Source organism: Peromyscus leucopus, chromosome 10 (assembly GCF_004664715.2).
Source record: "Peromyscus leucopus breed LL Stock chromosome 10, UCI_PerLeu_2.1, whole genome shotgun sequence".
In the NCBI taxonomy this organism is placed as follows: domain Eukaryota; kingdom Metazoa; phylum Chordata; class Mammalia; order Rodentia; family Cricetidae; genus Peromyscus; species Peromyscus leucopus.
In genome coordinates this window covers 55,024,166-55,051,049 of record NC_051071.1, presented here as the reverse complement: position 1 = coordinate 55,051,049, position 26,884 = coordinate 55,024,166, and the positions used below count along the sequence as shown (strand labels likewise).

Here is a 26,884-nt window from a genome sequence, read left to right as displayed (position 1 = left end):
AGATGGCGTAGGGTAGTGTAATGAGGGAGGTCAAGGGATGTTGCCAACAGAATGATCCTTAACCCAGATCTGAGAGTGAATTTGAGTGAAGAACTCCCCGGGCAGAGATGACCATACTGGCATGTCTTCATGGCAACTTATACAAACAACTTATACAAACACCTGCCACCCTCCACCCTCTGGATGGCACTCAGCTTCTCAAGGGCTGCACCAGACTCAGGGGCAGGCACCAAAGCCCTTGTGTTCTGGGGCTGGTAAGCCTCATGACTTGGGAAGCGCTAGCTTCAGAGCTGTGTGAAACCATGAGCAGGAGCACAAAACCAGTGCAAGCTGTCAGGACCTTCCCCCTCCATGAGTGGGGCACAAAACCAATGCAAGCTGTCAGGACTTTCTCAGGGCACAATACTAATACAAACTGTCAGGACCTTCTCCATGAGTGGGGCACACTACCAATGCAAGCTGTCAGGACCTTCTCCATGAGTGGGGCACACTACCAATGCAAGCTGTCAGGACCTTCTCCATGAGTGGGGCACACTACCAATGCAAGCTGTCAGGACCTTCTCCATGAGTGGGGCACACTACCAATGCAAGCTGTCAGGACCTTCTCCATGAGTGGGGCACACTACCAATGCAAGCTGTCAGGACCTTCTCCATGAGTGGATACAATACCAATACAAGCTGTCAGGACCTTCTCTATGAGTGGGTATAATACTAATGCAAGCTGTCAGGACCTTCTCCATGAGTGGGGCACACTACCAATGCAAGCTATTAAAACCTTCTTTTAGTGTTAGCTGCTTGGAGAGTTACCAGCGCTCCCCTGGACAGTGCAGAAACTGGAGCCCAAACCTTGAAGTTAATCACAAATGACTGACCTTGGTGCTACAGCCCATTTCCACAGTGCATTGCCACAGGCCAGCGCCTTTCCTGGGAATCCAGTCCAAGATGGGCCGGATGAGTCCTTCCTTCCTCTTAAACAGTAAACACAAGCCTGTGACAGGAAAGCAAAGGATCCCTTTCATTGTGACTGCTATAACAGAGGGCACATGGATCCTGGAGGGCGCTTAATGTTTGGGAAGTAGAAGACCCTGTCGTGGCTAGGTTAAAAGTGGGTAGGCATTTAGGGAGTTCGTGAATTCTTTAAGTTTCCAGCAGCTGATTGTATTTATCAAGAACCATCTCTGCATTTTGAACTCCACTTGTATATAGTAAGTCTAATTTAAAGGGAAAATACTGAGTTACCGTATATAATGACAGAATTGGGAAATAAAATCTACTCTGATGTATTTTGGGTGGCGTACGAAAGTTGAAATGAACTATATCAAGGGATCTTTCCCCATGCTTCAGTGGGCTTGTGGGTAAAAGTAACGTATTGATGAAGACATCTTTCAAGATTAAAAATTATTTGGTGAGTGGACCATTTTGAATATCAGTGGTTGCATTTAATCAAACAAATACAATTAACAATTAACTTGTGCTTTCGGGTGCCTTCTTAGGAAGTTACTGTCTCAAGGCAGTCAAAGCTTCCTGAAAAATACTTGGCAGATTTTTTCTTCTTCTGTGTGATTGTGCCCTAGGTGATTAGCGTGTTTGTGTCATTGAAACACTCTGTTACGGTTATAAATATAAATGATTGACTTCCTGCTGGCTTTGCAGCGTATGTTCAAACAGCTAAATTTAAACATCTTTATTACTAAATTTTGACCTCTGTGCATCAGTCAGTTCTGGGATCCGGAGTACCTTTGTAAGTCTACCCGGTTACCATAAATCCTCATGTTCTGCTCACTGTACTAACTGCCATTCTTCCAGATCCAACTAAACGTTCATTTTCTTACCTTTCTAGAAACCCGCCTCTCAGCACCTCCCCCATTCATGGTTTTATGTTTCCAGCCTTTCTGTGATTATTTTTCCCTCTCTTTCTGTCCCTCCTCTTGAAGCCATGCCCCCGAACCTGAGGATTATGGGTGCTCGCCCGATGAATGGTAAGCTACATGGCACTTTGATCTCTTTGAAAGGTTCTGTTGTATTTGCTTTGTTAAACCAGCTTCCCTGGTCTCAGGGGATGCCACCTTGACAGGTGTTGAGTGATGATGCTCTCTACAGTGTATTTCTGAACCTCTGTTAAGTATCTTTGGGTTTTCTATCAAAAAAAAAAAAAAAAAAAAAAAAAAAAAAAAAAAACCTTTATAAACATATTCTAAAACTTTAAAGATCACCAGAGTCTTATGTTATTTATCTGTAATCTGTAGGGATGGAGTCCAAAGTGCCTGAGAGGGAAAACTCCTTGTACAGCTCCAAAACCTTGCGTATTTTGTTTTGTGTTTTGTTTTGTTTTGTTTGGGGTTTTGTTTGTTTGTTTGTTTGTTTGTTTGTTTTGCTCAGCACTGCCCCCTTCTGCCTGAGCCTTGGAACAGATAGTGCTGGACCATGCCCGTGCAGTACAAGTTTTCTTTTTACATTGTTCATTATTTTAATGTCTCCTCATTATTAAAGGTAAAATGAAGACCTTTAAATGTACAGCACAAGTGTTCTAGAACTATACTACCTGCAACTTAACAGTAAATGCAGCAAAATTCACTTTTTTTTTTTTAAACTTCACACCATGCATTCCGAGTTTAGCATCACTTCAGATTTATTGAAGATCGCATATTATGAGTTCAGTTTCACTACTATGGGAAGTTTCTGGGGTTTTGTTTTGTTTTACTTTAAAATCCTTTCAGCCATGTAGTTACAGTTTTATCTAGGATAATTTAGTATATTTTGTTATTAGTATGAGTCGTCATGATTTGGTAGCAAATAAAATTTAAGAAATTATGATTCCTTTAGAGCTTTTTTTTGAGAATATTGATTTTTGAGAAATTTGAGGCTTTTTTCTATTTATCTAGATTACATATACTTTGAGATTAAGTTACATTTCCACTGTTCATTGGAGTACAGTCACAAAATAAGTTTTCAGCCTGCCTGGAATTTATTTCAGTAAAGCGGAGATCTGAAAAGAGTCTTTAGTAAATCTTATAATGCCCAAAGCATGGTTTGTGTGACCAGTGGCACCATCAATGCCCATTACACAGAGCACCCTACCTTCTGATACCTATCATAGCTTTTCATATCGCGCAGTGTGCCAGAGCATTTTATTATTGGTTGATCATTCAAGCTCAGCATTGTGTACACCCCCACTTATTTGATCCTGTGACTCTGTGGCTACAGTTTTTACTGGGGAAGCTCTTTGACTTGTGGTCAGGTGCCACAAGTAAGTAAGTAAACTCATGCATTTTAGAACCTATGTGTCTTTCCAATTGCTGCTTGCCCATAGCACCGTAATTCTACTCATTTTAAACCCTGTTTAGTAATATAGAACTAATGCACATATCTCCTAAAAGACATAGTTTGGTCTTCTTAGCTTTACCATGGTTTTCTCCAAAATGTTATATTATTTTATTAAAACATACTTTGAGCAGAAGATGTTTCATGGCATCAGTCACTGTTGGAAAGAGATAATGTCATTTTATCTTGCTCATAAATAATTTTTTTTCCACAAAATATCTATTTTGGGAAAGTCTGAGTTCAAATGAAACATTCCAGCTTTTTCCTAAGTTGTATATTTTCACTTGCCATTGAATCTAAAAGTAGTTAGTAACTGTTTAAAAGTAAACACCAGGAAAGACACTTGTCGCCTTTACGGCAAAGGTGCTCTGTTTCTATACGTGGCCCTCTGTGAAGTAATTCCCTGGAGCCTTGCAAAGGTAGAGGTACAGTCTTGTGAGGTCCTGTGCAGGCTTGTGTGGAGTGGCCATGCACGTGAACTTTGGATTCTGACCACCCAAGTTCAGATCCTGACCTGACCTTCACACAGGGCACTGGTGGCCTGAGTGGCCTCATTGGAAGACTGTGGTCACCAATAGCGTTTACCTCAATGAGAAACTTTGAAGATTAACTGAGCTCTAACCGGAAGGCTAGCACTGGTGGCTCCCGCTCCTCATTATATTTGACACGGTCATTGTCAAGTAGTTAGATTTAGGTAGAGAAGCCAGTAAGTGATCCGCCCAAGAACACGGCCAGCAGACATGGGGGCCAGCGTGGAACCCGGCTGAGCCTGAGTGCGAAGAAGGATGGGAATCACATCACACACCTATAGACTTTAAGGACTTGTGCGTCTTCGGGAGCACAAGATAGCTTTGCGTTTCAAGTCCCTCCCGTTCCCACTTCACTTAATGTTTTTCTGACCGAAATTTACTTCCGGAAAGTTGCTGAGGTTATTAAGGAAGGGCCAGTAGAAGCACTATACCGTTTGGCTGAGAAAAGGTAGTTTGGAAGCTCACACGTGACTCCATACTTTCAAAAGCCTGGCATATGCCCCGCCTCATCTAACTGGTTTCATGTGGCTGATGAAACCAAGATCAAATGTGGTCTTGGTGGGGCCCTGTGTTCTGGGTGTCTGACCGTGTCTCCATGTTGCTGCTCTTCAAGAAAAGAGAGTCTGGGAGACTCTATAACTGAAACTCTGGAAGTCATCTCCTCAATGGCTGCTTGGCAGCTTTATCTGGCAAGGAGAAGTTGACTGAATGCCATGTAACAAGCTTAGAGCTGTCTATGTTTAATCATCCTGCTTGAAATGGCACCCGGTACAAAAATATCAAGAAAATCCACATGTGTTGATTACGTATTTACATTTGGTTCTAACAGCAAGCTTATAATACATGGACACTTTCAAATACACTCTCCTGTTATTAAAGACTGGGTGATAGCTGAAATTCTCTAAAATATATTAATATAGATGGTTTGCAGAGATAATGGCTTCCCAACACACAAGTTGCTTACTCCAAAATTGGCAATGTTTTATTGCCAAGTACCATCAAATGGCATGGACTCTCGCAGACTAATTCCTTTCTATTAAAAATCATTATCTAAGTTGATAGTATAAATATTGAGAGGGTGAGAGAGGAAAACACATTTCACTTTCAACATCCATGTAGTCAGAAGGTTTGCTTATTTTCAAAAACTATATATATCTGTAACTATTTTTCTCTTTTTTAAAAAAGCTTATTTTGGGAAGTTTAAGCATAAGCAGGACCAATAAATGTGCCTGTCAGTCACTTTAACAGTATGTACTCTGGGCCAGGGTCATTCAGCCTGTGCCTCTCTGCCGTTATTCTGAAGCAAAGCTCACAAAATAGATTATTTCACTTTTTTCTTAACTATTGGATGCAGTCACACATTATACTCTCATTGTTTTTCAAGTAAATGACAGTGGGGTGATTCTCCAGAGCGAATGCCTTCGAGTCGGCCCTGTGGTCCTTTTCAGTGGTTTTTGGTATTATTACAGCATCTGCAGTTTATACTAGTTTCTGTTCTCCGCTTGGTTATTTCCTCATTTCATTCTAGCCTATAATTATGTGTGGAGTGAGTGGCATTTATTTATTCTGCTGTAAAAGGTAGGCTCGCTGGAGCATTCTTCCAGGCATGCCCTTATAATAATGAGATCTAACACATCCACATTAGCGTCAGTCTTCAAAGTAGTTCCCTTGGCAGGCTGTTTATTCAATGGTGCAGACTTTTCACACAGTGTTTTATAACTCCTCTTTTGTAATGGCCTTCAGAAATACTTGTAGTCACCCAGGAAACTGAGTCTCATTACTTTGATCCAAACCAATCATTATCTAGCAAAAACAGTGAAGTTAATCACCCATTCAAATTCTTGGACTTGACTCTTTGTAACAATCTCATGGCTAAAAATTAAATCTGCCAGCAAGCAATTTTGATTCCAAACTGACAGGATCTTTAAAAACCTGGAGGTGCAGACCCTTAAAAAAAAATCATTGCTCTGACTGCTGGGGCCATTCAGCTGTGACAGAAGAGTCCACTAGGTTAGGGAAATGGTCATTCCTTGGGTCAGAGAGGATGCCATCCAAACAGGCTTTATTCCACCCTGCTCATTGCCTCAGAAAACTGCCCCATGCTGCAAAAGGAGCTCTACCTCATGTTGCCCAGGAGATGTGGCACTGATCAGGAAACCAACCTCTACACGGAGGTTGTGTGGTGGGCTGTGAGCCTGTCCAGGCTGACACACTGTGCAAGTTCTATTCCAGTAGTTTTTTACACCCAGTCCATCACACAGTATCTCATGAAGTATGTGTCAGTGGCTTGGCTTCACCTGGCCTCCAAAACAGATGGGGTTTCCAAGACAGATGGGTGTGCTGTTCATCAATACACCTCACTGAAGTGTGGGACAGAGAGAAAATATACCTTTCTCCTGGGGTTGAGATTATTTTAGTTTTAAAATGGAATCATTTGGGTAGAGAGGAGTTTCTACAGAGCTAGGGCTCTGCTTCCCTGTGATATTTGCCACGGGTAATTATTATGTCGCTGTAGGAGTTAGAATGGGAGCATAACCAAGAGTCAGTTCCGATCCTAGGGACTAATGATGAGCGGCGAGCGTTCCCCAAGTCTTTTTGTACAGTTTAGCCTGACAGCATCGCCTACCCCAGCACTAATCTCACTGTGGCTGGAGCACCCTTGCCTAGTGGGCCCTGTTGGTTTCTTGGAACAACTTTAAGGAAAAATGCAAGAAATCTCCTTTCAAAGCCTGTTCTACTTGGCAAGGTTTATTCAGGACCGGAGAACGTTGGGTCAGAGCCTAGGCATGAAGGGAGGGTCTGCCCCCTAGTGGTACAAGATCCGAAATGCACTCTCGACTCTTAAGGAGGCAAAGGAAACCAGCCACTCTCTAGAGTGCCAGGAGGAAATTGAAGGATGGAAAGAGAGAAAACACATGCACAGAGCCTCGTGAATGGCTTCCCAAAGAGTGAATGAGAAAGTGTAGGGGCCGCCCAAGGGCTTGAGTGTCTGGGGTTCCTATGAAGGCCTGCTGCTGCTCAGGAGGAAGAGGACCAACAGAGCTTGTGGCTCAAGTCCTCCTTACAGCATTCCCTAAGGAGTTTCCCTGCATGTGAGAAACAAAAGTACCCACCCAAGGGCCTCATAAGTCTTGGAGCCAGACTTTACCCCATCCCTGAAGCTGTTCACTAGGAATAATAATAATAATAATAATAATAATAATAATAATAATAATTCTAGAATAAAAGAAGAAAACTCATCTCTCCAGGGACCAGGACCTTATGTGGTCCTGGGAGAATGACTTGACAAAGGTCACAAAACCTGGGAGCAGCAGAAATTGGAGGTTAAGCAAGGTCCAAGAGTGACAGGCTGGCCACAGACCCGTTCCCAGAGGGCTGTCTAGGGGACCGTCTGTCCTTTAACCTTTGGCTAGAGGAGCCTTGCCAAACAATTCTTTCGAGGGAAAGCTGACGACTCTGGGCCATGTGATGAGTGTGGAGATGGGACTGAAAAGGCCATAGACCTCTTCCAGTCTAGCCCGAATTAAGAAACACACCCGTCCCAGGACACAGCTGGCCAATATAGGGTCACTTTAACAGCAGCCCCACGGGTGCCTGGATCCAAAAGCTGATGTGTCACGTGATGAGCAACAAGCTGTCTCTCTGTCCACACTCAGTTGCATTGATTCAAGGACAGCGACCTTTAGAACCTCTGCTCCACAAAGTTGCACTTATGTTCAGATGCTTCATGGTTTCTCAGACGGAGAAGTGCTCTTGGTGACGCCTTCCTCTCTACCCACATTACAAGTAAGGACAGCCTTCAAACAAGTTAAAGGTACGCCTAAAACACAACCCGAATCCTGCCTGCTTAAAACTTACCTGGAGAACTCTGATTCTTTTTTTCATGTGAAAATATCTAGACTTGTGTTGAAAGTTGTGTATTTTTATCTCTACAACACTGGAGTTCTAAGCCAGAGACAGTGATGCGCGCATACAATCCCAGCGCTTGTAAGGTTGAAGCAGGGGGATTGCCAGAAGTTCAAGGCCAGCACAGGATACGGTACCAGGACAACCAGCGCCATCAAGTCACTATCTTGAAGGAAAAGAAATAAATAAAAACAAAGTAAAATAAATGCTAGGCACAGACTGTCAGCCCCAAATAAAGAAATTTCCCCATGTAAGTGAAAGAGGGAGAGAAAGTGCATGTGTGTGCGCGCACCTGCCAGCACATCCATGTCATTGAGGGCATTTAAGCACAATCCTGTGTACTTGGGAGATCTGTAGTGTTCATCTGAAGTTTGTCCTGCTGGCTTCTGGGCAGGAGAGACAACCATCCCCTTTCTGCTGCTCTGAACAGACTTCCTGCTCTCACTAACCTGTTCCCTGCTCTCTTTGAAGTGGTGACTTTTGTAAATAGGAAGAAACAGTCTTCATAGTCACACCACTGCCTCTGTCTGTCCATGTGCGTGAGCTGTGTATGTTCATAGTGTGTGCACTTTGGACTTATGTCATGTGTGTGTAGATCTCAAGTGGTTAGTGTGGATTTTGTTCCTGTTTTCAGTTCAGATTCATTAATAAGTAGCAACTTTAAAGGGAGTCAATAAAGAAAGTTTTCCCCTTCCCCTGTCTTACAGACCTCAATTTATATTTCTAAAGATAACCAAAGTAAAATAGATAAATATTATATATATATATATATATATATATATATATATATATACACACACACACACACACACACACACACATATACACACCCATATGCACATTCTTTTTTTTTTTTTTTGAAGTTTCTCAAGACAGGGTTTCTCTGTGTACACACCGGGGCTGTCCTGGAACTTGCTTTGTAGCTCAGGCTGGCCTTGAACTCACAGAGATCTGCCTGCCTCTGCCTCCCAAGAGCTGGGATTATAGGTGTGTGCCACTGCCACCTGGCTGGTATATCTTCCTATTGTGGATTTATTCTATTGTAGGTTTATTCTGCAATAAACATGAATTTCTCTTGTATTTTTTTTTTAAAGAAAGCACACATTGTTTTGTGTCAGCTTTTTATCTCAGACATTTTCATACTCCACAAAGAATGGGCCCTTCTGTACAGTAGTCTGTCTTGTGGACACGCCACACATTGCTTAAGCGCTATCTCTGTTTACTGCTGATGTTGGTACTGACACTTGAGGAAGCCTAGGGGAAAGCTATTTCCTTCTGGTCAAAAGAATGGAATCTCACTCTGGGTGGAGACCAACCATGGTCCCTTCCCTCAAGAGTTAGCCAGTCAGTCAGTCACCTGAAGAGCGGGTCACCTTCAGTCATGCTAAAGAAGCGGGAGGCGTAGTTATTCCCTTTATGAGCAGAGTACTTTTTCTTCCCACGTTCAGGGCAAGTCAAGCTGCAGCCATGTAGCTGTGAAGCCGGCTTTCTTTTCTGAGGCCCTTACTCATGAAAACATAACTTTTCCTTCTCTCTCTCTCTCTCTCTCTCTCTCTCTCTCTCTCTCTCTCTCTCTCTCTCTCCCCTCCCCTCCCCTCCCTCCCCTCCCTCCCCTCCTCTCTCTCTCTCCTTTTTCCCTCTGCTCTTCTCTCCTCTCCTCTCCTCTTCTCTCCTCTCCTCTTCCCTTCCCTTCCCTTCCCCCCCCCCTTCTGTAATTAACAAAGCAAGGGCAAGGCATACTTTCCCAGATACTCTGGTCTTCCTTATTCTTTTCTTTCCTTTCTTTTCTCTTTTTGTTGTTGTTGTTGTTGTTGTTGTTGGTGGTGGTGGTGGTGGTGGTGGTGGTGGTGGTGATAGTGATGTTTGTTTGAAGTTTTGAGACAGGATCTCACTGTATAGCTGTGACTGTGGCTGTTCTGGAACTCACATGTAGACCAGGCTAGCCTCCAGTTCACAGAGATCCACCTGCCTCTGCTCCCCTGCCCTCTTACTCTTTTGTGAGATACAATTCACCAACCCCAACCTGCACCCTTGCCACAGCTGCTTAGACTATGGCTTGCTCGCTTCCCCTTTTCCATCTTGTTCTTCCGGGGATCTACACAGATGCACAGCTTGCTGTCCTGGGGTTTTTCTTTTAGACACTAATAAAATTTTCCTCAAGGTTTCTCCTGAGCCTAGTCCTAATTTTTTTTTTTTTATTAACAAGGCTAAGAACCCAGAGGAGAGACCCCATTTTCCCTGTAACAATATTTGGATATTGAAAATGTACTACACAAAGAGTGTTTCTACATGCAATGTTTTGTACCAAGTAAATAATTACTCCTAGAACAAGACTTACTGGATCAGAGGAGTTTAGCTTAAATTTTACCCAGTTACTCTTTTTTGGCTGGCCTCAAAGTTACAATCCAATCCTCCTGCCTCAGCCTCCCCAGAGCTAAGATGCCACCACACACTGTCTCCAGTTGCTTTTTAGAAACTGTATTTTTTTATATAGATATTTTATTCCTTTTCCACAATTCTAACAGCACAGAGTTGACAGACTTTGTTTTTATCAAATCGATGTTTATCTTGTTAGGAGGCTAGAGGGACTGTCTGGTCAGAGCTACTGACGTTTCCTCGTGTGCTGTGAGATTGTCTTCTTGCCCAGTGTTCTCTGTCGCTGTGGATCTTGTTTTAGTTTGTCCATGAGATCGTTTTCTTTTGTGGGAATCTACCTCTGTCATATAAACTTGATGTTCTCTCCAATTTGTCCTGCAGCTTTTGATTTCCCTTTAGCAGTTTTTTTTTTCCTCTGCAGAAATAATTGTCGCTATGTGGTCAGCTCGATTAATATCTGTGTGTCTCGTTTTCTGATTTAGACAGGAAGCCTGGGCCTTTCCCAGGACTGCTTTTTAACAAACTGCAGGATTGAGATGGAAACTGTGGCTTGACCCTCTTTTCTTCTTTATTTTCTGATTGTCTTAGTTTGAGTTGTATTCTGAAATTAAAAATAAATATCTGTAGTCAAGGTAGTGATGTCATAGCTCATTGGTTACAGACTTGCCTACTGGGCTCCAGCGCGGCAAACACACAAACAAGTAAGTCAATAAACGAATCCTAGTCTATGCTATGACTAACAGGTAGGCATTGTTGATTAGGCTGGGCACTTGCTGGGTTTTCCCCTAGGTGCACTATTGACTCTTCATTTTTGTCTAGTTGATAAATAATCACTTGCAATGTTGTGCGGCTGGAAGCGACAGGAAGCTACATGTGACGCAGGGAGCGAGACCTGCTCTTTCCTCTTCCTCTCAACTGCTTCACGGCTTGCCTGTCTCTGTCTCGGCCACCATGCCTGTGGAACAAAAGTGCCGCTTGACCTTTTCTAAAGGGAAAAAAAAAAAAGATGTCACGTGTTGATGTCGGCTTGCATTTTTATATGCAGACAATATGTAAATGCCTGTAGTTTTAAAATATTTATATATTTGGCATAGTTCTTATTTTTAAGTAATGTAAGCTTCCTAATTTTGTTTTTTGTTTGTCTGTCTGTCTGTTTGTTTGTTTGTTTTGCTTTTTGCTTTTTACCAAAAGTAGATTTTTTTTTTTTGTAAGATTAGGGAGTGTGGTGATGACTTTGTGCCTGCATCCATCCTAGTCAAGCTTCCTTGTTAGAGAATGAGTTGCTGGTGGTTTTCCACCGCCTTGGTAGGGAAGCCCCTTGGTGGGAGGGAGTTCTTGTTTAATGTATTCCAGAGTGGAAGCCTTTGACAGGGAACGCAGAATGGAATCTATCTGTGTAAGTATTTCAGTCGCACATCTAGAGTGGTTTCAACACTTTAGAAAGTTGGATCAGTAACAGCAACGGGGATTTTTGAAGTGAATGAATTCTTGGTAACAAGACTGTAAGATTTAAAAAGATTTTTATTTTGGAACTCTTGGAAAGAAGAAGTATTCCTATTTCAAGACATGATTGTGAATATGCCCTCATGTTTTAGCCTCCCCAGCAAATAAACATACAAATAAAAATTGAGCCTCCCCAACAAGTAAAAAATGAAGCAGGACTGAATGCATTTTAATAATAGGGACATTTCATAAAATCACAAATAACAAACTTTTAAGTTGATTTTTATTGCATTTAGTCACTCTTTGGAAAGAGGTGTGTGTGCTGTGGTGTACATATGGAGGTCAGAGGAGGGCCTGTGGAATCAGTTCTTCCCTTACACCCGAGAGTCCCAGGGATCATCAGGTTTGCCATTGAGTGCCTTTTCCCACTGAGCCATCCTATCAGTCCCAATAGCAAAACTATTCTTTATAAATGATAGTATTTATAGGAGAAATGTGGCAGTTTTCTATCTACCCACTGGTAAGTCATTTAAAAGTTATTAGATCCCCATACTTAATACTAAACCAATAATACCAGTGATCATTTTGAGACTCCTTAACTACAACCTACTAACAAAGATATCATATAATTTTGATAATTAACCAGCCAAACACTGATATTTTAAAAAAGGAAGCTATATGATATGACAAGCACTCATTGATTTTACTTCATCAATTTTGGGAAGGTACTGGTTGCATTGTATTGTGCTTTCTTTGATGATCTCTCCTTTTCACACTGTGGTTTTAAAATGTGAAAGAAAGTCTTGAACCTTGACACATTAGCATTGTCAAAATTCTGTAACTCAAAATTAAATTGTGATTAAAATCTTCTAGATTATGATTACTTATTTTTTGGAGATGTTGGTTTTTCCCTAGTCAATTCTGAAACTTTTATACAAAAAAAAATTCAAGGTATTTTGACATGCCTACTTAAATGCTCCTGGGTTGTTTTTGTTTTTTGTTTTGTTTTGTTGGTTTTCTTAAATGCATGGTCATGAGATTAATAACAGATTAGAAAGTTAACACAGATTCTATTTGTTCCAAGTAAAGTTTATAATTCATTTGTCCATGTAAAGAGCCAGGCCCAATACAAATCCCCTGCACATTCATGATTATTTTCCTTTCTGTATAGCACAATATGATCTACTCAGAAATGTTTTTACACATATTTATAAATGTTGACAAGCTATGTAAATATTTTATTGTTCACATTTTTGTATTTCACACCATCATTTGTATTTGTCACTACACATAAAGAGTTCTCACACAGCCAAAGTAAAAACATATTTTAATAACTTCATTAGTACTTAGAATCTTTTTTTTTAAAAAAAATGATAGTCACAAAATCAATTATTTGAATCCATTGAGGGTAATCATTCACCATTAGTTAGAAAATGAGCAGGCCTGTCTGTATAAACCAACCAATTTGCTTTATTTTTTCCCCCTTTAGGCAGAGCTCACAGTTTGGAGATGAAAAAACATTTAGTGACTCATCATTACTGGAAAATCTCCAGAATAACCACGTAAGTGCCCTCAGAGTGTTATCTGTCTCCTAAGAGGTGAGCACTCGTGAGTGTTTCTCAGCTGCTGGCCATGTTTATTGGCTTTTTTGTTTTTACTCTCATGATTTTTATTCGCATGATTTAGATTTATTTTATTTTCTGTGCAGTGGTGTTCTAAGTGTCTCCTGTGTCTAGATGTTTATATCTTTCCCTAGATTTGAAGAATTTTCGGCTGTGATTTTATTGAGCCTGTTTTATGTGGCCCCCTCCAAATAGGATACTGTTAGAGTAAAGAGGATTTAAATATTATTAAAGCTAGAGGAAAATTCAAAGTAGACAGAGGACAGAGTGGGGAGAAAAACTGAAGTAGGAGTGAGGATTGTAGATATGGGAAATAGAAGACAAAGAATGATACAGAAACGGAACAATCTAACCTAGTTAAGCAACATGAAATATGGAAATGCCAGTGAAGATTCTTTTCAAAAAAACAGCAGAAATGAAATTAAACTAAAGCACAAGGTGCTAGCTATCTCATCAGTCAATATCTCTTCTTTATAGTGTTAGAGAATGCCTCTCTTCTCCCTCAGTGTCTTATAGTTTTAACCCTGTTGGTAAGAGCGCCCGCCACCTGCCCATCTGAAGACTGTCTTATGACATAGAGCATCTGCAGCAGTTAACTGTTACCTACGTGTCCCCTGTCCAGACCGCCATAGCCCCTGTGTGCTCTTCAGCCTCCTGCCCAGCTCTCCTGGTTTGTGTCTTCACTGGTGGAATACTGCCCTGGCATCAAGTCCCGTCACCTCCCAGGCTTCCCTCTTCCCTCACAGAGTGTCCTGATCTGCCCCAACTTACATCACCACTCTGCCTTGAACCACGGTTTCTTTCTTCCTCTGGAGGCCACCAAGGCCTTCTTTCAGTTTTTCAAATACTTCCATCTTTCCTCCTTTGGGACCTTTTTAGGTACATGGCATTCTTTCTAGTAGAGTTGTCTGTTCTCAGTTCTTCATGAGGTTCAGATGTCCTCCATAGATCTATCTCCATATCTCATGGCCAGCCAGAAACTCCTGTCACCTCGCATGGCATTGGCATACTCTGTTTACAGTCCTCAGTGTGCTGTGAATAAGCCATGCAGCCACGTCAGTCTGCTGTGTCCCCTGCAAGTCTAAGCTCCATGGCCGGACTCTGGGCTTTGTCCACTCTCTCTGACTAAGCAGCTTTTGTTTCCATAACCCAACTGAACCCTTTCAACTGGCTTACTTTATTTTGGAGGTTATACAAACATAGGCACACAGTATGTTTTCTTCATTAATTTGAATGGCATTTCTCTCCAGAAGCCAGACAGGAAGATGTTTACTATTTAGTGTCCAGGTTCTTTTCTCATCAGATCTGAGATGCTTATGGAAAGGATTCACTCTTCAGTCTGCCTTGAGCCTGAAGAGTTGATAGTGCTCAGTAATTGCTTGTATTAGATGGACAGATAGATGATTGATAGATAGATGATAGTTAGATAGATAGACAGATAGATTGATAGAGATAGAGAGATAAATAGATAGATGATAGATAATAGATAGATAGATAGATAGATGATAGATTGATAGAGAAAATAGAGATAGATAGGTAGGTAGATAGATAGATAGATAGATAGATAGATAGATAGATAGATAGATAGATAGATAGATAGAGACAGATAGATGCCTACATAGACGGTTGGATCGATATAGATATATAGCTGTAGATATTTTGGAGAAAAGGAGGCTGACATTACAGAGAAGCGCACACATCATCTCCCCCACTCAAAGGTTAGATGCCTGAAATTTAAATCTGACTAGAAATTACAAACAAATAAAGTGAACATTTTAGATTATCTCTTCTGTCCACTTAGGACCAAATTCATCATCTTTTTCTGCCATTTCTGTTGAAGAGCACAAAGCCATGTTAAATAAATGTTTACAGAATGAGTAGGGAAGTACAAGAATGAATAAATTGAGTTCTAAATAGGTTTTCTTCAGAAGAGACATTGGCTGGGATCCCACACCCCCAATGCTTCCCAGCTGTACTCTTAATAAATGGCCGTGAAGTAACATTACTGCCATTAGTGTCAAACGTTTAAATGAAAAAGGATGAATTATGTGTTTATTCCTCACAGCCAACCGCACCTATCATCTGTGAGTTCCTCACAATGATGGCAGTCTGCCACACAGCTGTACCAGAGAGAGAAGGAGAGAAGATCCTTTACCAGGCAGCATCTCCAGGTACAGGGGAAATGACTATGGAGACATTTTCTGTAGAAAGTTATTCTGAAATGTGGTATTATGGAACTTACATTTTTAATTTAATTTAAAAAGGGAACATAACCAAATTATGATTTCAGATTTTAAAAATTGGTTCCTAATTGCAAACTTGACTTTCAGAATTAAATATATATGTGTGTGTGCATTAAAATACATTGCTTTGTATATGTGATTTTTCTCAAATGAGTTGTATGAAAAATTGAGTAATTAGAGTGTATACAAGGGAATTAAAGTATTTGTATACATGTAATTGTTCCCCTTATAAATAAGAATAAACTCTTGCATAGTGAGTTTTACACATAGACAGATGGGAAAGGAGGATTTGTTTGCCTAAAAAAATTGCTATGCATGGTTTCAGAACATAATTTTGTCCCTCTCTTTAGGAAATGGTAGGGCAGCTTTTCTGTATTCCCTTTGGTGAGGAAAGCTCCTTGTACTTTGGGAGATTCTGTAAAATATTTGCTAGTTACCAATGTTTACTATTTAGGCTTGATTTTAGACTTATTTCCGAGATAAAATTAGGTAAATAATCCAAACATTTAGGAAAATGATACACTTTGTATTTTAAAGCCATATTCTAAACTAGTGGTTACGACTTGTAAAATGCAACAAATTCCTAAACCAGAGTAAGAAATGTTGTTTCAGATAGAATACGTGTGTGTGTATGCATGCGTGTGTATGTGTGTATATGTGTGTGTGCATGCATGTGTGTGTGCGCGCGCATGCGTGTGTGTGTGTGTGTGTGTGTGTGTGTGTGTATGCATGTGTGTGTGTGTGTGTTCTTATCCCTCTCAGCAGTGACAGGGCTTTGAGACATGGTGAGGAAAGCAGCTGACACTTTAAGCGATTCAGATCCCTGGGCACTCTAGGGGGCAAGGGTGAAACTTTAGAAGACTTCCCTGCCATGTTTTTGGAGAAAGGTGTTCTTGAGCATATGCTGACTAAGGGGCCCTTTCAAGCTGTCACTTTGGGGTGTGGGTGACAAACAGTGAGACTCGGTGTGCAGGAACATGGTGCTGACGTTGTTCTCATGGCTCTGGTACCATCGTATACGTGAGAAGGGGTGGATTTCTGAGCATAACGAAAAGAACTTTAACCAAGCAGAAAGCTGCAACATGCCAGAGCCCTCCCCTCATATTTGCATGTATGATATTTTCTGTCCTCTGTTCCTTTCCCCCGACACAGATGAGGGAGCGCTGGTCCGAGCGGCCAAGCAGTTGAATTTTGTCTTCACTGGAAGAACACCCGACTCGGTCATCATAGACTCAGTAAGTCACTTATGTTTTAAGGGATTTTTAAAACCTGCCTAACACATTCACGTAGCTTCAGAGATAAAGGCAGTAGGAAAAAGATCACAGTGAAATCAAAGTTTCCTATCCAGGGGCACCATTGTCTGTCCTTTCATTTAGTTCTTTAAACACTTAACGAAACGGTGGTTGATAATATGCTCGATAGACAAGATTGATTCTTCCAAACTAGACTTACCTACTGGTTTTCTGTTCTGCTAAATGGAGATTTATCTCCCTTAAATCATCTTCCCATTTGTTTCTTCTCTGGATTCCAGGTATTATTAAATGTTTGGTTATATAAGTATCCAGAAGGCTGGGCATAGTTCATAGGCCTGTTATCACAGTGCATGGGAGATGGGAGGATTGGGAAGTTCAGAGCCAGCCTGAGCTACATAGTGAGTTTGAAGTCCAGCCTGGGCTACATAAGACTGTCTCAAAACAACCAACAACAACAAAAAAAAAAAGATCATTATTCAGAATCTGCTTTTAAGGGAGAAGTTTTAAAAAAAGTCACATATCACAGCAGGTGATATCTGAACGGCTACCTGACAGACCATGCTAGTCATCAAGGAAATGCAAAACCATAGTGAAACAGTATTATGTACCCACTGTGAAGACTAAAATTTAAAAAAAAAATTGATGGAAACAAATGTTAGTGAATTTTTTAAAAGTTTTCTAGTAAAGGAAAGCCTGCCTCAATCCAACAGCTATACTCAGTTCTCAGTTACTCAGGAGAAAAGGAAGTTTGTGTCCACCCAAAGGCTTATAATGGAGGGTTCATGGTGGCTGTGTTCACGGTTATGCCAAACTGGAAAACCAACAGAATGCATTCATCAGCAGGAGAGGATGAACAGGTTGTGATCTGTCTGACAGTCTAATCAATGAAAAAGAATGAATTCTCAGCTCTTAAGTAGTGTGGATAAATCACAAAAACTCTATATTGAGGAGGGGAAAATGCCAGGCACAAAGGAAAGCATCCTTTATAACCCCATCTGTATGCAGCTGGAAACTTTGCAGAAGTGATTTATAATGATAGACTCTTGAGCAGCCATTGCCTTGGGGCAGGGAGAAGATGGATTGGAAATGGAAGAAGGGAATTCATTCTGGGTCAGATGCTCAGCATCTTCAATAGGGTGGTGTTCACACAGGCGGTGCCTTTATCAGACTATACAGTGTGCATGGAAGAGCTCTGTATTTTAGTTAATGTAAATGATAGCTCATTTTAAAAATTATCATTAGTGTTTCTGTTGCACCTGTACATGTATTCATAGCTAAACATCTTTGTACTCGGTATCTTTTCATTAAACTCTTTCCTAACTCAAATTTAAAAAAAAAAAAAATTTCCATTATTTCCTAAAGATAAATTTTTTACATTTTTTTTATTGTTTCATTTCCTTTCTCTGATTCTTTGGGCCTCTACTTTCTTAGTAAGCTGAGGACAGTGACAATAGACAGTTGTCTCCAAATGGAGACACTTTTGTCCTGTGGTCCTCCATTTGGGTGCCAGCTGTTCTCGGGTCTGCTCCCATGACACTTGGAACTCTTCTGTGCCCTCTCCTGTCTCTCACTAGTCATTAACCTGGAAGTTTAGTAAATTCTCTCCCGTCCTTCAGAAGGGGGATGGGAAACTGTGTTTCTGTTGACGTTTTACAAGAAAATGTTGTGACCAGTGATTATTTCCAAGAAACCTAAAATAGTTCCAATTCTTTATTTTACAGCTGGGGCAGGAAGAAAGATATGAATTGCTCAATGTCCTAGAGTTCACCAGGTAAAGACACCTGCTTTATAATTGGTGGGGGAGAAAATACATATTCATCCATTTTTTTGCTTTTCCTATATATAGCTGGGACATATGCTTTACTTTTATTTATGCGTTTAAACAAAATATTAAGGTCTTCCATGCAGTTTAGATTAGTCATACACAGGTTCTTCACAGTGTGATACTGCATGAGCTGGCAGCTCAAAGGGTCTTTTTGGAAATGCAGTTACCTGAATCACAGATACAGAATAGGACTGAGAATCCTGTGGCTGGTACGTTAGCTAGCTTTCCAGTATAATAACGAATGCCTGAAATAATCACCTTCTAAAGATAAGTTTGCTTTGGCTCATTTTGGAGGTTGCACTCCATGGTCAGTGAGTCTAGCTACTTTGGACCTGTGGTGAGGTAGCACATGAGGGAGGAACACAGGGAAGAATAAATCTACTCACCCCATGGCCTGATGGTCCTCCATGGAGTCTTCAAAGATTGCATTAGCACTCATGAGATAACGCAAAACGCAAAAGAGAGCAAGAAAATAGACTCCGTCCAGTTTCACAGTCCCCCTCAAAGCCTACCCCTAATGACCCAAAGACCTCTTACCACTTAAAAGTTCCCACCTCCTAATAGCACCTCTCTGGGGTCAATTCTACAACACATGGGCCTTGGTGGTAGATTTCAGTTCCCAACTACAGCATCCAAAGACCTAAAAACATGGATATATTCAGGAGCAATGATGATTTATGTGGAACGGAATGAGTAAGACTTAGAAAGCCTCCGTTATAATTGTATGTTCCATATGCCCACTTGTCTCTGTGAAATAAGAGTTACCATCTAGTAGGAAGAAACAGGAAGCAAAGGGAATGTCCCACTCACTCCTTTCTTAAGGAGAAATAATGGTGGCTGTGTCAATCACTGTGACAAGGTCCTGCCAGAAGCAATATACGGGAAGAAAGGTTATGTTGGCTCACATTTTAAAGGGATACAGTCCATCACGGTGGGGAAAGCAAGGTACCTGGAGCTCCAGGTGTGGTGGCAAGAGCTCGTGGCATGTCTCGTTAAATCTCCATTAATCCAGGAGCAGAGAGCTCAGGGCCAGAAGAGGGCCAAGCCATAATAACCCTGAAGACACCCCCCCCAACACCTTTCAGCCAAGCAGGCCCCGTCTCCTAAAGGTCTCAGGACTACCTAATATATTTACATTCCCGCAAGAGCAAAGGCCTTCAGCTCTACCACACTACTCACACTTACAGTCTGCATTATTGGCCAGCCACCCTATGTTCTTGGGACAAATCGGTCTTACTACGGGGTCTTTAAAGATCGTGCGTTACCTCTCAAAGGATACTTCAAAAACTAAAGCCCAACGGAAAAGCAATACTTTATTTGAGGAAAGAAATGCTTACCTGCTCTCCTGGGCTTCCTCCTACATATGCAAAATCTACACGCTGCCTGAGAGAGACAGTTCCTTTTGTATGCTAACTTCGGTGGCCGTCTTGATATGGAGTGACCACGTGACCAAACAACAGGATCTGTCCCGACATTAAACACTATCCTTGCGCTATATTTTCCAAACAGCTCAAAGGAAGCAGCTGAGTTCATTACCTAGGAGAGAGCACTCCCACATACGTCGCTCATCTCTGGCTTCATGATAAAGTGTTTTTCCCAGCCCTGTTTGTGTGAGAGGTAATATAAGCAGCATATAAATTAGCATATAGATGTGGTTTTTGGCCACTCTGGGCTTCTGAAAAGTGCCATGGAGAAAAACCAATCAAAAGCAGGACTTCTGGGTCTTTGATTCTGTAGTGGGGGTGGGCTTAAGGATGGAGAGGGAAATGAGTGAGATGCTGTCAGATAGTCTCTGGGAATGTGTGCACAGTTTGGATCAGGATAGCGTAGTGAGATAGAAGAAAAGTTGATGGGCTTTTTACACCTGTCTGAGGGAGGGCAGTGGAAACTGGCTTAGATTGGGTGGGTTGGGCGGGAATAAAGGAAAGGGAGGGAAGGGCTAGGATCCTAGCTCAAACCGTGGGGTGTGTAGAAATGCCCTGCACATGGAGGGCAGACAGAGGAAGAGGATGTGGACCGTGGGGTGTGTAGAAGTGCCCTGCATATGGAGGGCAGACAGAGGAAGAGGATGTGAACCGTGGGGTGTGTAGAAATGCCCTGGACATGGATGGCAGACATAGGAAGAGGATGTGAACCGTGGGGTGTGTAGAAATGCCCTGCACATGGAGGGCAGACAGAGGAAGAGGATGTGAACCGTGGGGTGTGTAGAAATGCTCTGTACATGGAGGGCAGACAGAGGAAGAGGATGTGGTAGATGAGATGTTTGGAAACACTATGCTTTAGATGTCTGTGAGACACACAGATGGAAGTGCCCAGTAGGGAGGTGGACAGAAGAGCCCGAAACATAAAGCCAAACATAACAGCTATGGCTAAAGTACCCGTTTGGTAGTCACTGGTCTCCAAATGATACCAAAAGCTTGAAAGTCAATAGGATCGTTTGAAGATAAAATGTACATCAAGGGGAAAGTGGAAGGCGGATGACTGAGCCCCTCGTTGGAAATGATTGGAAAGAATTCTAAACTATTAAGGATTGATTACAAGCTAAGACTTAGCCAAATCTTGCGGCACGGGCCTGTAATCCTAGCTACTTTGGAGACAGAAAGAAGAGGATCACAAGTGCAAAGCTTCCCTGGGCGACAGACTAAGTTTAAGGCCAGCTCAGACCACTTACTCAGAACTTGCCTTGGAATAGGAAGTGGACTGTGTGGTATGTATACTTCAGCGGTAGAGAGCTTGGCTAGCATGAGTGACTGTGGTAAGAGAACTGGGAGGAAGGAATCAATCAAATCAAGTCTTTATTGTTAAAGATACAGAGGACAAAGGTAGACTAATAAGTAGCCCAGAGCTATTTCTTTTTATCTTTTCAGAGGCAGCTGCCAGCGTAGGTGAGGGGAAGTTTGGAAAAGATCTGTTGAGTATTCATTGGAATGGTGGGAAGATGCGAATGGATGGGGAGATGAGTGGGTGGAGCCTGTGTCTAGGCGCAGTTCACCCAGAGTTGAGGTGTAGAGTTGAAAGGGCCTGTGGCTCACGGGGGGAGGATGCCTGGCTAGGTGAGGTATAAGGGAGACAATAGAACATGTTTGTGGGTACACGTGATCCATATAGGAGGAGAAAGGAAGGGGCGGGTTCACAGGAGAGCTGCGGGACGTCAGAATGAAGCCGCTGAGAAGGTGAGACGAGCGATTTAGCAGTCATATGCCAGGAAGGGCTCTGGGAAAGGCAGAACTATTTCTCCCTTATGCCAAGAAAATATGATGGAGAAGGGAGCGCACAGCCAGGTATGGAGGCTGCAAAATGTGAGGAAGGGATTCAAGGTGAGCCCCCGAGATTCAGAGTCTGGAGCAAGAAGGAAGCGTGGAAGGACTTAGAGAATGAAGAACATGTACTGAGGCCTTGCAGGGATGAGCCATCGCAGAGGGATGAAATGTACGGGTGGTCAGTACGGAGCACCTCTGCTTTGTACATCCCATAGTACTCATCTCTGACTCAGTGACTTTTCTCTGCAATGGCCATTTTACTCTGATGGATCTCAGAAGAGGGTTCCCACTCGCACTTAAGAGATCTTGCCAGGAGAAGTAAATTGATGAATCTGGGACCATTAAATCAGAACTAGACTAAGAATGGCATGAATCAAGAAGGGCTGAGTAACCACCGGGCGGTGGTGGCGCATGCCTTTAATCCCAGCACTCGGGAGGCAGAGCCAGGCGGATCTCTGTGAGTTCAAGGCCAGCCTGGGCTACAGAGTGAGTTCCAGGAAAGGCGCCAAAGCTACACAGAGAAACCCTGTATCGAGGGGGGCAAAAAAAAAAAAAAGAAGGGCTGAGTTAACGTGTGTAGGCAAGACCAATTTACTGTATTCGTAAAGTACAGTATTTCCATCCTGGCTGAGGTTTCACTTCCCCATAGTCAACCATACTCTAAAAGTATCTGATGGAAAATTCTAGAAGCAAACAATTCCTAAGTTTCAAATACCTTTTAGTAAGGTATATTGTTATAATTATTCTTTTAGTGGCTGTTGTTAATTGCTTACTCTTACAAATTAAACATTGTCATAGGATGTGTGTGTGTGTGTGTGTGTGTGTGTGTGTGTGTGTGTCAACAGGAAAAATGCATTATTGGGCTGACACTATCCCCAGTCTTTGGCATCTGCTGGGGGTCTTGGACTATACCCTTCTCAGTAAGGGGCCTGCTGCAATCTTTTAAACAATAACGAATGCTTATATTGCTTCTGAAAGTGCTAGCATTTACCTTTATCTGTGATTGTATATTTAAAATTACCATTTTTGTTTTTAATTTTTAAATGTAGCATATCATAGGATACTAGCTCAAATCGTTTTCCAATATTAACATATTAAACATGATGCTACTCTGGTGGGTATTAACTCTTACAGGTGTCTGGGGAACTGGTTTGTTTATTCCTTTAGGACAGTGGATGGTACTCTGGCGAGTTCAAAAATAGAATGTAACTCTCCGAGCCGCCCAGCTGTACACTCAGGAGATAATTTGTATTGCAAAAGGAATATGGCTTGTAATTCGGTCAGATTAATTATGTCACTGTGAGCGTTAAACTATGTGAAGCACAACAAAAGTGTGTCTGTGCGGATCTGCAGTGCGATGCCCCATTATGGAAAACCTCTTTATTTCAGCGCTAGGAAGAGAATGTCGGTGGTGGTGCGGACTCCGTCCGGGAAGTTACGGCTGTACTGCAAAGGAGCTGTGAGTGGTTTTTGGCCTTTTGCAGTTTTGATTTATGGTGGTTTATAATGTACGTGTTCGGCATCCTGCTATGGAAATGTAACACAGATGTTTAACATGAAGCTGATGACATCCACGTTTGTTGGTGTGTTAGAGTTAACAGCGTTCAGCCTCTTCTGGTGAAATGTGGAACTCCTTCTGGGTAAACTTGGTGCATCGAAGAAGTCTGGCGTAGCTTACTTTTGTAATTCAATTTTTAATACACGATATTTGAGGTTTATGTTATATTAGCTACGTTAGCAGATGACTAAATACAGGAAGTGTTTTTAAATTGTATTAGGATACAAGGATACACTCCAATTTTAATCTGCTTGCCTAAAGACCGTAGAAATGGGGAGAGGGTTGGCTCACGATTATTGCTGTAATTTCTCATTTAGTATTGCTTGTTTGTCTTGCTTTAAATATTTTAAATATTACAGGATTGCCGATTGTTGGTTGTGAGTAGACTATATTGACAGAATTAGTATTGTGTATTACAACTGAATTTTCCTAGTTAAAGTATGTTTACACTCATGGAAAAAAAAAAATGAGAACCCTACCAAGCAGGCCATTGTTTGCTAAGATCAGTCAGGACTTTCCTCCTGAGGTGCCCTTTGCCTGGTAAGCCCTTGACACGCTTCAGCTTGGAATTTTACAATTTTAAATGGACTCGATAAGTGTGCTCTGCTCCATGGAAACTAAGAAACTAAACTTAAGAAAGGCAAACCTCCTGTTTACATTTCTGATGAGAAAGTTAAATGCCTTGGTTTTAAAGCATCGAAACACAATTTTTGAGTGCCGCTGGTCTTAGGGCACTTTGGTAGAATCATTTCTGAATTTGGATATACCATTTCTTTGGTTATTGTGTCCCCACTGATGAAAACGCCCAACACATGTCCATCATGAATGTTTTATCAGCAGGCTTTGAACTGGATTTTTAGAGATGTGACGATATGACCTAAGTCATGTCAGGAGCTTAATTCTAGCCAAGGAAGTGCCTATAAAGATGATTAGGAGGTGGTGCTAAGTCACGTGGTTCAGATTGTCCATGTTCCTAGGGCAACATGCACAGTAAGAGAATAAAAGGAAACTGAGACCTCCCATTCAATGGTTTACAACACACAGATCACACCTGTCCTTTTTTTAAATTTTGAACATTCTACCTCTAAACTTTTATTTGAGGGATGAAAGCATTGGCTGGAAAATGAAAACACTGGATATCCTTTGTTAACCACAGAGATTGTTTGCACATATTAACCCCCGTGCTGTATCGTTTCCCCTCCAAATCAGAGATAAGTAGTAAAACAGCAAGGACTCTTTGAGAACCGCAGTTTGTGGTTTGACGTGGGATAGCTGAACATGGGCCAGGCAGAAGGGTTTGTCTGGCTCAGGTTGGGGTGAGGAGTTGGGTTGGGTCTGGCCCCATCCCTGTGCTCCAGAGCAGGTATTTTCTTCTTGATCATTTCCATAATGTTGGGGGAGATGATTTGAGGGCTGCAAACAGATGCAGGTGGAGGTTCCCGGTTGAGCCTTATCTCTTCCAGGCAAGAGCTGCTAGGGATGGATTGGAGACAGGCTCAGAGAAGACTGCGGAGGAAGATTTAAGGCTTGGTAATTGATGTTTGCAGGTGCTGAAGGAAAGGATTATCAGGGATCATTTGGGGATTTCTCCTTGGCTTGCCGAGTGGACTAACACCACTTTCCCGAGATAGGGAGCCAGGAGTCACATAGGGCTATTGGTGCCGAAGCCTGGGCTTTCCAGGAACAGAAACTGGAGAGTAAAGGATCTGGGGAAATGACCCAGCTCTTTTAAGAGTTCTTACTTATCTTCCAGAGAACCTGAGTTTGGTTCCTAGCACCCACACAGCTCCAGGGGAGCCAGATTCTCTTCCAGCCTCCAGGGGCACCTGCAACACATGATATACATTCACACTGGGAAAAAAAGACCAGTTCCTCTTCTCTTCACATGCCTTGGTTGCATGCAGTCCATTGTCTATGGGTAGGGTCTGTGGTAGTTGGAATGACAAAGGCCCACATAGGCGCATAAGGAGTGGCACTACTAGGAGGTATGGCCTTGTTGGATTAGGTGTGGCCTTGTTGGAGGAAGAAGTATATCAGTGTGGGGTGGGCTCCGAGGTTTCAGAAGCTCAGTTTAGGCCCAGCGGCTCACTCTTCCTTCCTGCTGCGTATGGATCCAGATGTAGAACTCTCAGCTCCTCTCCAGCACCATGTCTGCCTGCACACTGCCATGCTTCCTGCTGTGACAATAATGGCCCAAACCTCCGAACTATAAGGCAGCCCCAGTTAAATGTTTTCCTTTATAAGAGTTGCTGTGGTCAGGGTGTCCCTTCACGGCAATAGAACACCGACTAAGAGAGGGTCGCTGAGATTCCCCCCTTCAGTGTTTAGCTTCCCCATCCTTTCTGGGAGACACAATCTCACAACAGACTTTCTGATCTCTCTAACCCTCTAGTCCATGATAGCCCCTGACCGTTAGGTACAGGTAAATGTATCTACCATAGCTGACGGAGCTCCCCACAATTAGTTGATTTCTGCATTATGACCCGTTGTGGTTTTTTGTAATGGTCTCTGCTCCGAAGAGAAGTTTCTTTAGTGTGAGGTGTGAGCCACACTTAACTGTTGGTATAAGAGTGAGCTTTAAAATGTAGTCAGGAACTGTGGCAGTAGCAGGCTCTCCTCTAAGACCCATAACATCACTAGTGCCAAGGAGTTGGCTGGGTTTCCAGTCCGAGGCATGATTTCCCTCCTGTTGAGTTGACCTTCGGTCCAATTAGGGACCTCAGGTGCAAGCCAGCTCCCCTACTCTGAGGCCAAGACCAAAGTGCTGAGCTTTCTAATCATGCCAAGGGGCTGAGAAAGGCTCCTGCCAACCCCTGCAAAGGCTATAAAACCACGAGGTTGGCATGCATGCAAGAAAATACAGAGCTGGGGAATCTGTGTGGAAATCTCGCACCAGAGCACCATAACCAGAGAAACATGGATTCGCTCCAGATTAGTCCATCTGTGTAGACCACTCTACCTCAGGGTGTTTGGAAGCTCGGGCGCGATAAATAAAGAAGTTACAGCTATTTGTGTTGAAAAAGAAACTGGGAAGAGGAATCTGGTAGACATGCAGGGTGGATGAGAAACCTTAAGCAGTTTTTTAAATCAATAAATGAAGTAAATTCTGGATTAGACCCAATTGAAGGGAGAATAAAGTTAGTAAATTAGAAGGCAGTACGGAAAATTTCATGTAACACACAGAATAAAGAAATAGTGATTAGGTTGGCGTGGGATGTATATTTCCTGCTTTTTAAGAGTTTCTGTGTGAAAGATACCTTAGTTTTATAATAAAAAATGGAAGCATATGCAGTCTACAATTTATATAACCAGTTAGAGAAAAGTACCATTTACTCAAATAAAACTTTAGTTTATTCAGTCAGTCAGTTTACTGTAAACTGCAGGAAAACTTGAGAAACTTGACGAACACACTTGATCCTCCAGGAACCTCTAGGAGACCAAAAATTTCAAAGTACATGTCTCTTAAAAGTCTATGCTATATCCAAAATAAATCTACAATCAGCTGCTTTGGGCAGTTCTCTACCATATCAAAGCAAAGTCTAGTTAA

General features: G+C 42.1%; 1 protein-coding gene across 7 annotated transcripts in view; it reads left to right on the top strand.

The window, feature by feature from the left end:
• Window positions 1–26,884, top strand: part of Atp8a1 (ATPase phospholipid transporting 8A1) — a 228,809-nt gene that overhangs the window by 85,471 nt on the left and 116,454 nt on the right. For 5 of the 7 annotated variants that reach the window (XM_028882277.2, XM_028882275.2, XM_028882276.2 and 2 more), the window contains 6 exons: window positions 1,935–1,979; window positions 13,066–13,138; window positions 15,264–15,369; window positions 16,594–16,676; window positions 18,416–18,465; window positions 23,169–23,238. In XM_028882277.2, coding sequence (XP_028738110.1) covers window positions 1,935–1,979; window positions 13,066–13,138; window positions 15,264–15,369; window positions 16,594–16,676; window positions 18,416–18,465; window positions 23,169–23,238 — 427 coding nt within the window. The remainder of the gene's footprint in view (window positions 1–1,934; window positions 1,980–13,065; window positions 13,139–15,263; window positions 15,370–16,593; window positions 16,677–18,415; window positions 18,466–23,168; window positions 23,239–26,884) is intronic. The other 2 variants (XM_028882278.2, XM_028882279.2) reach the window with 1 other exon arrangement.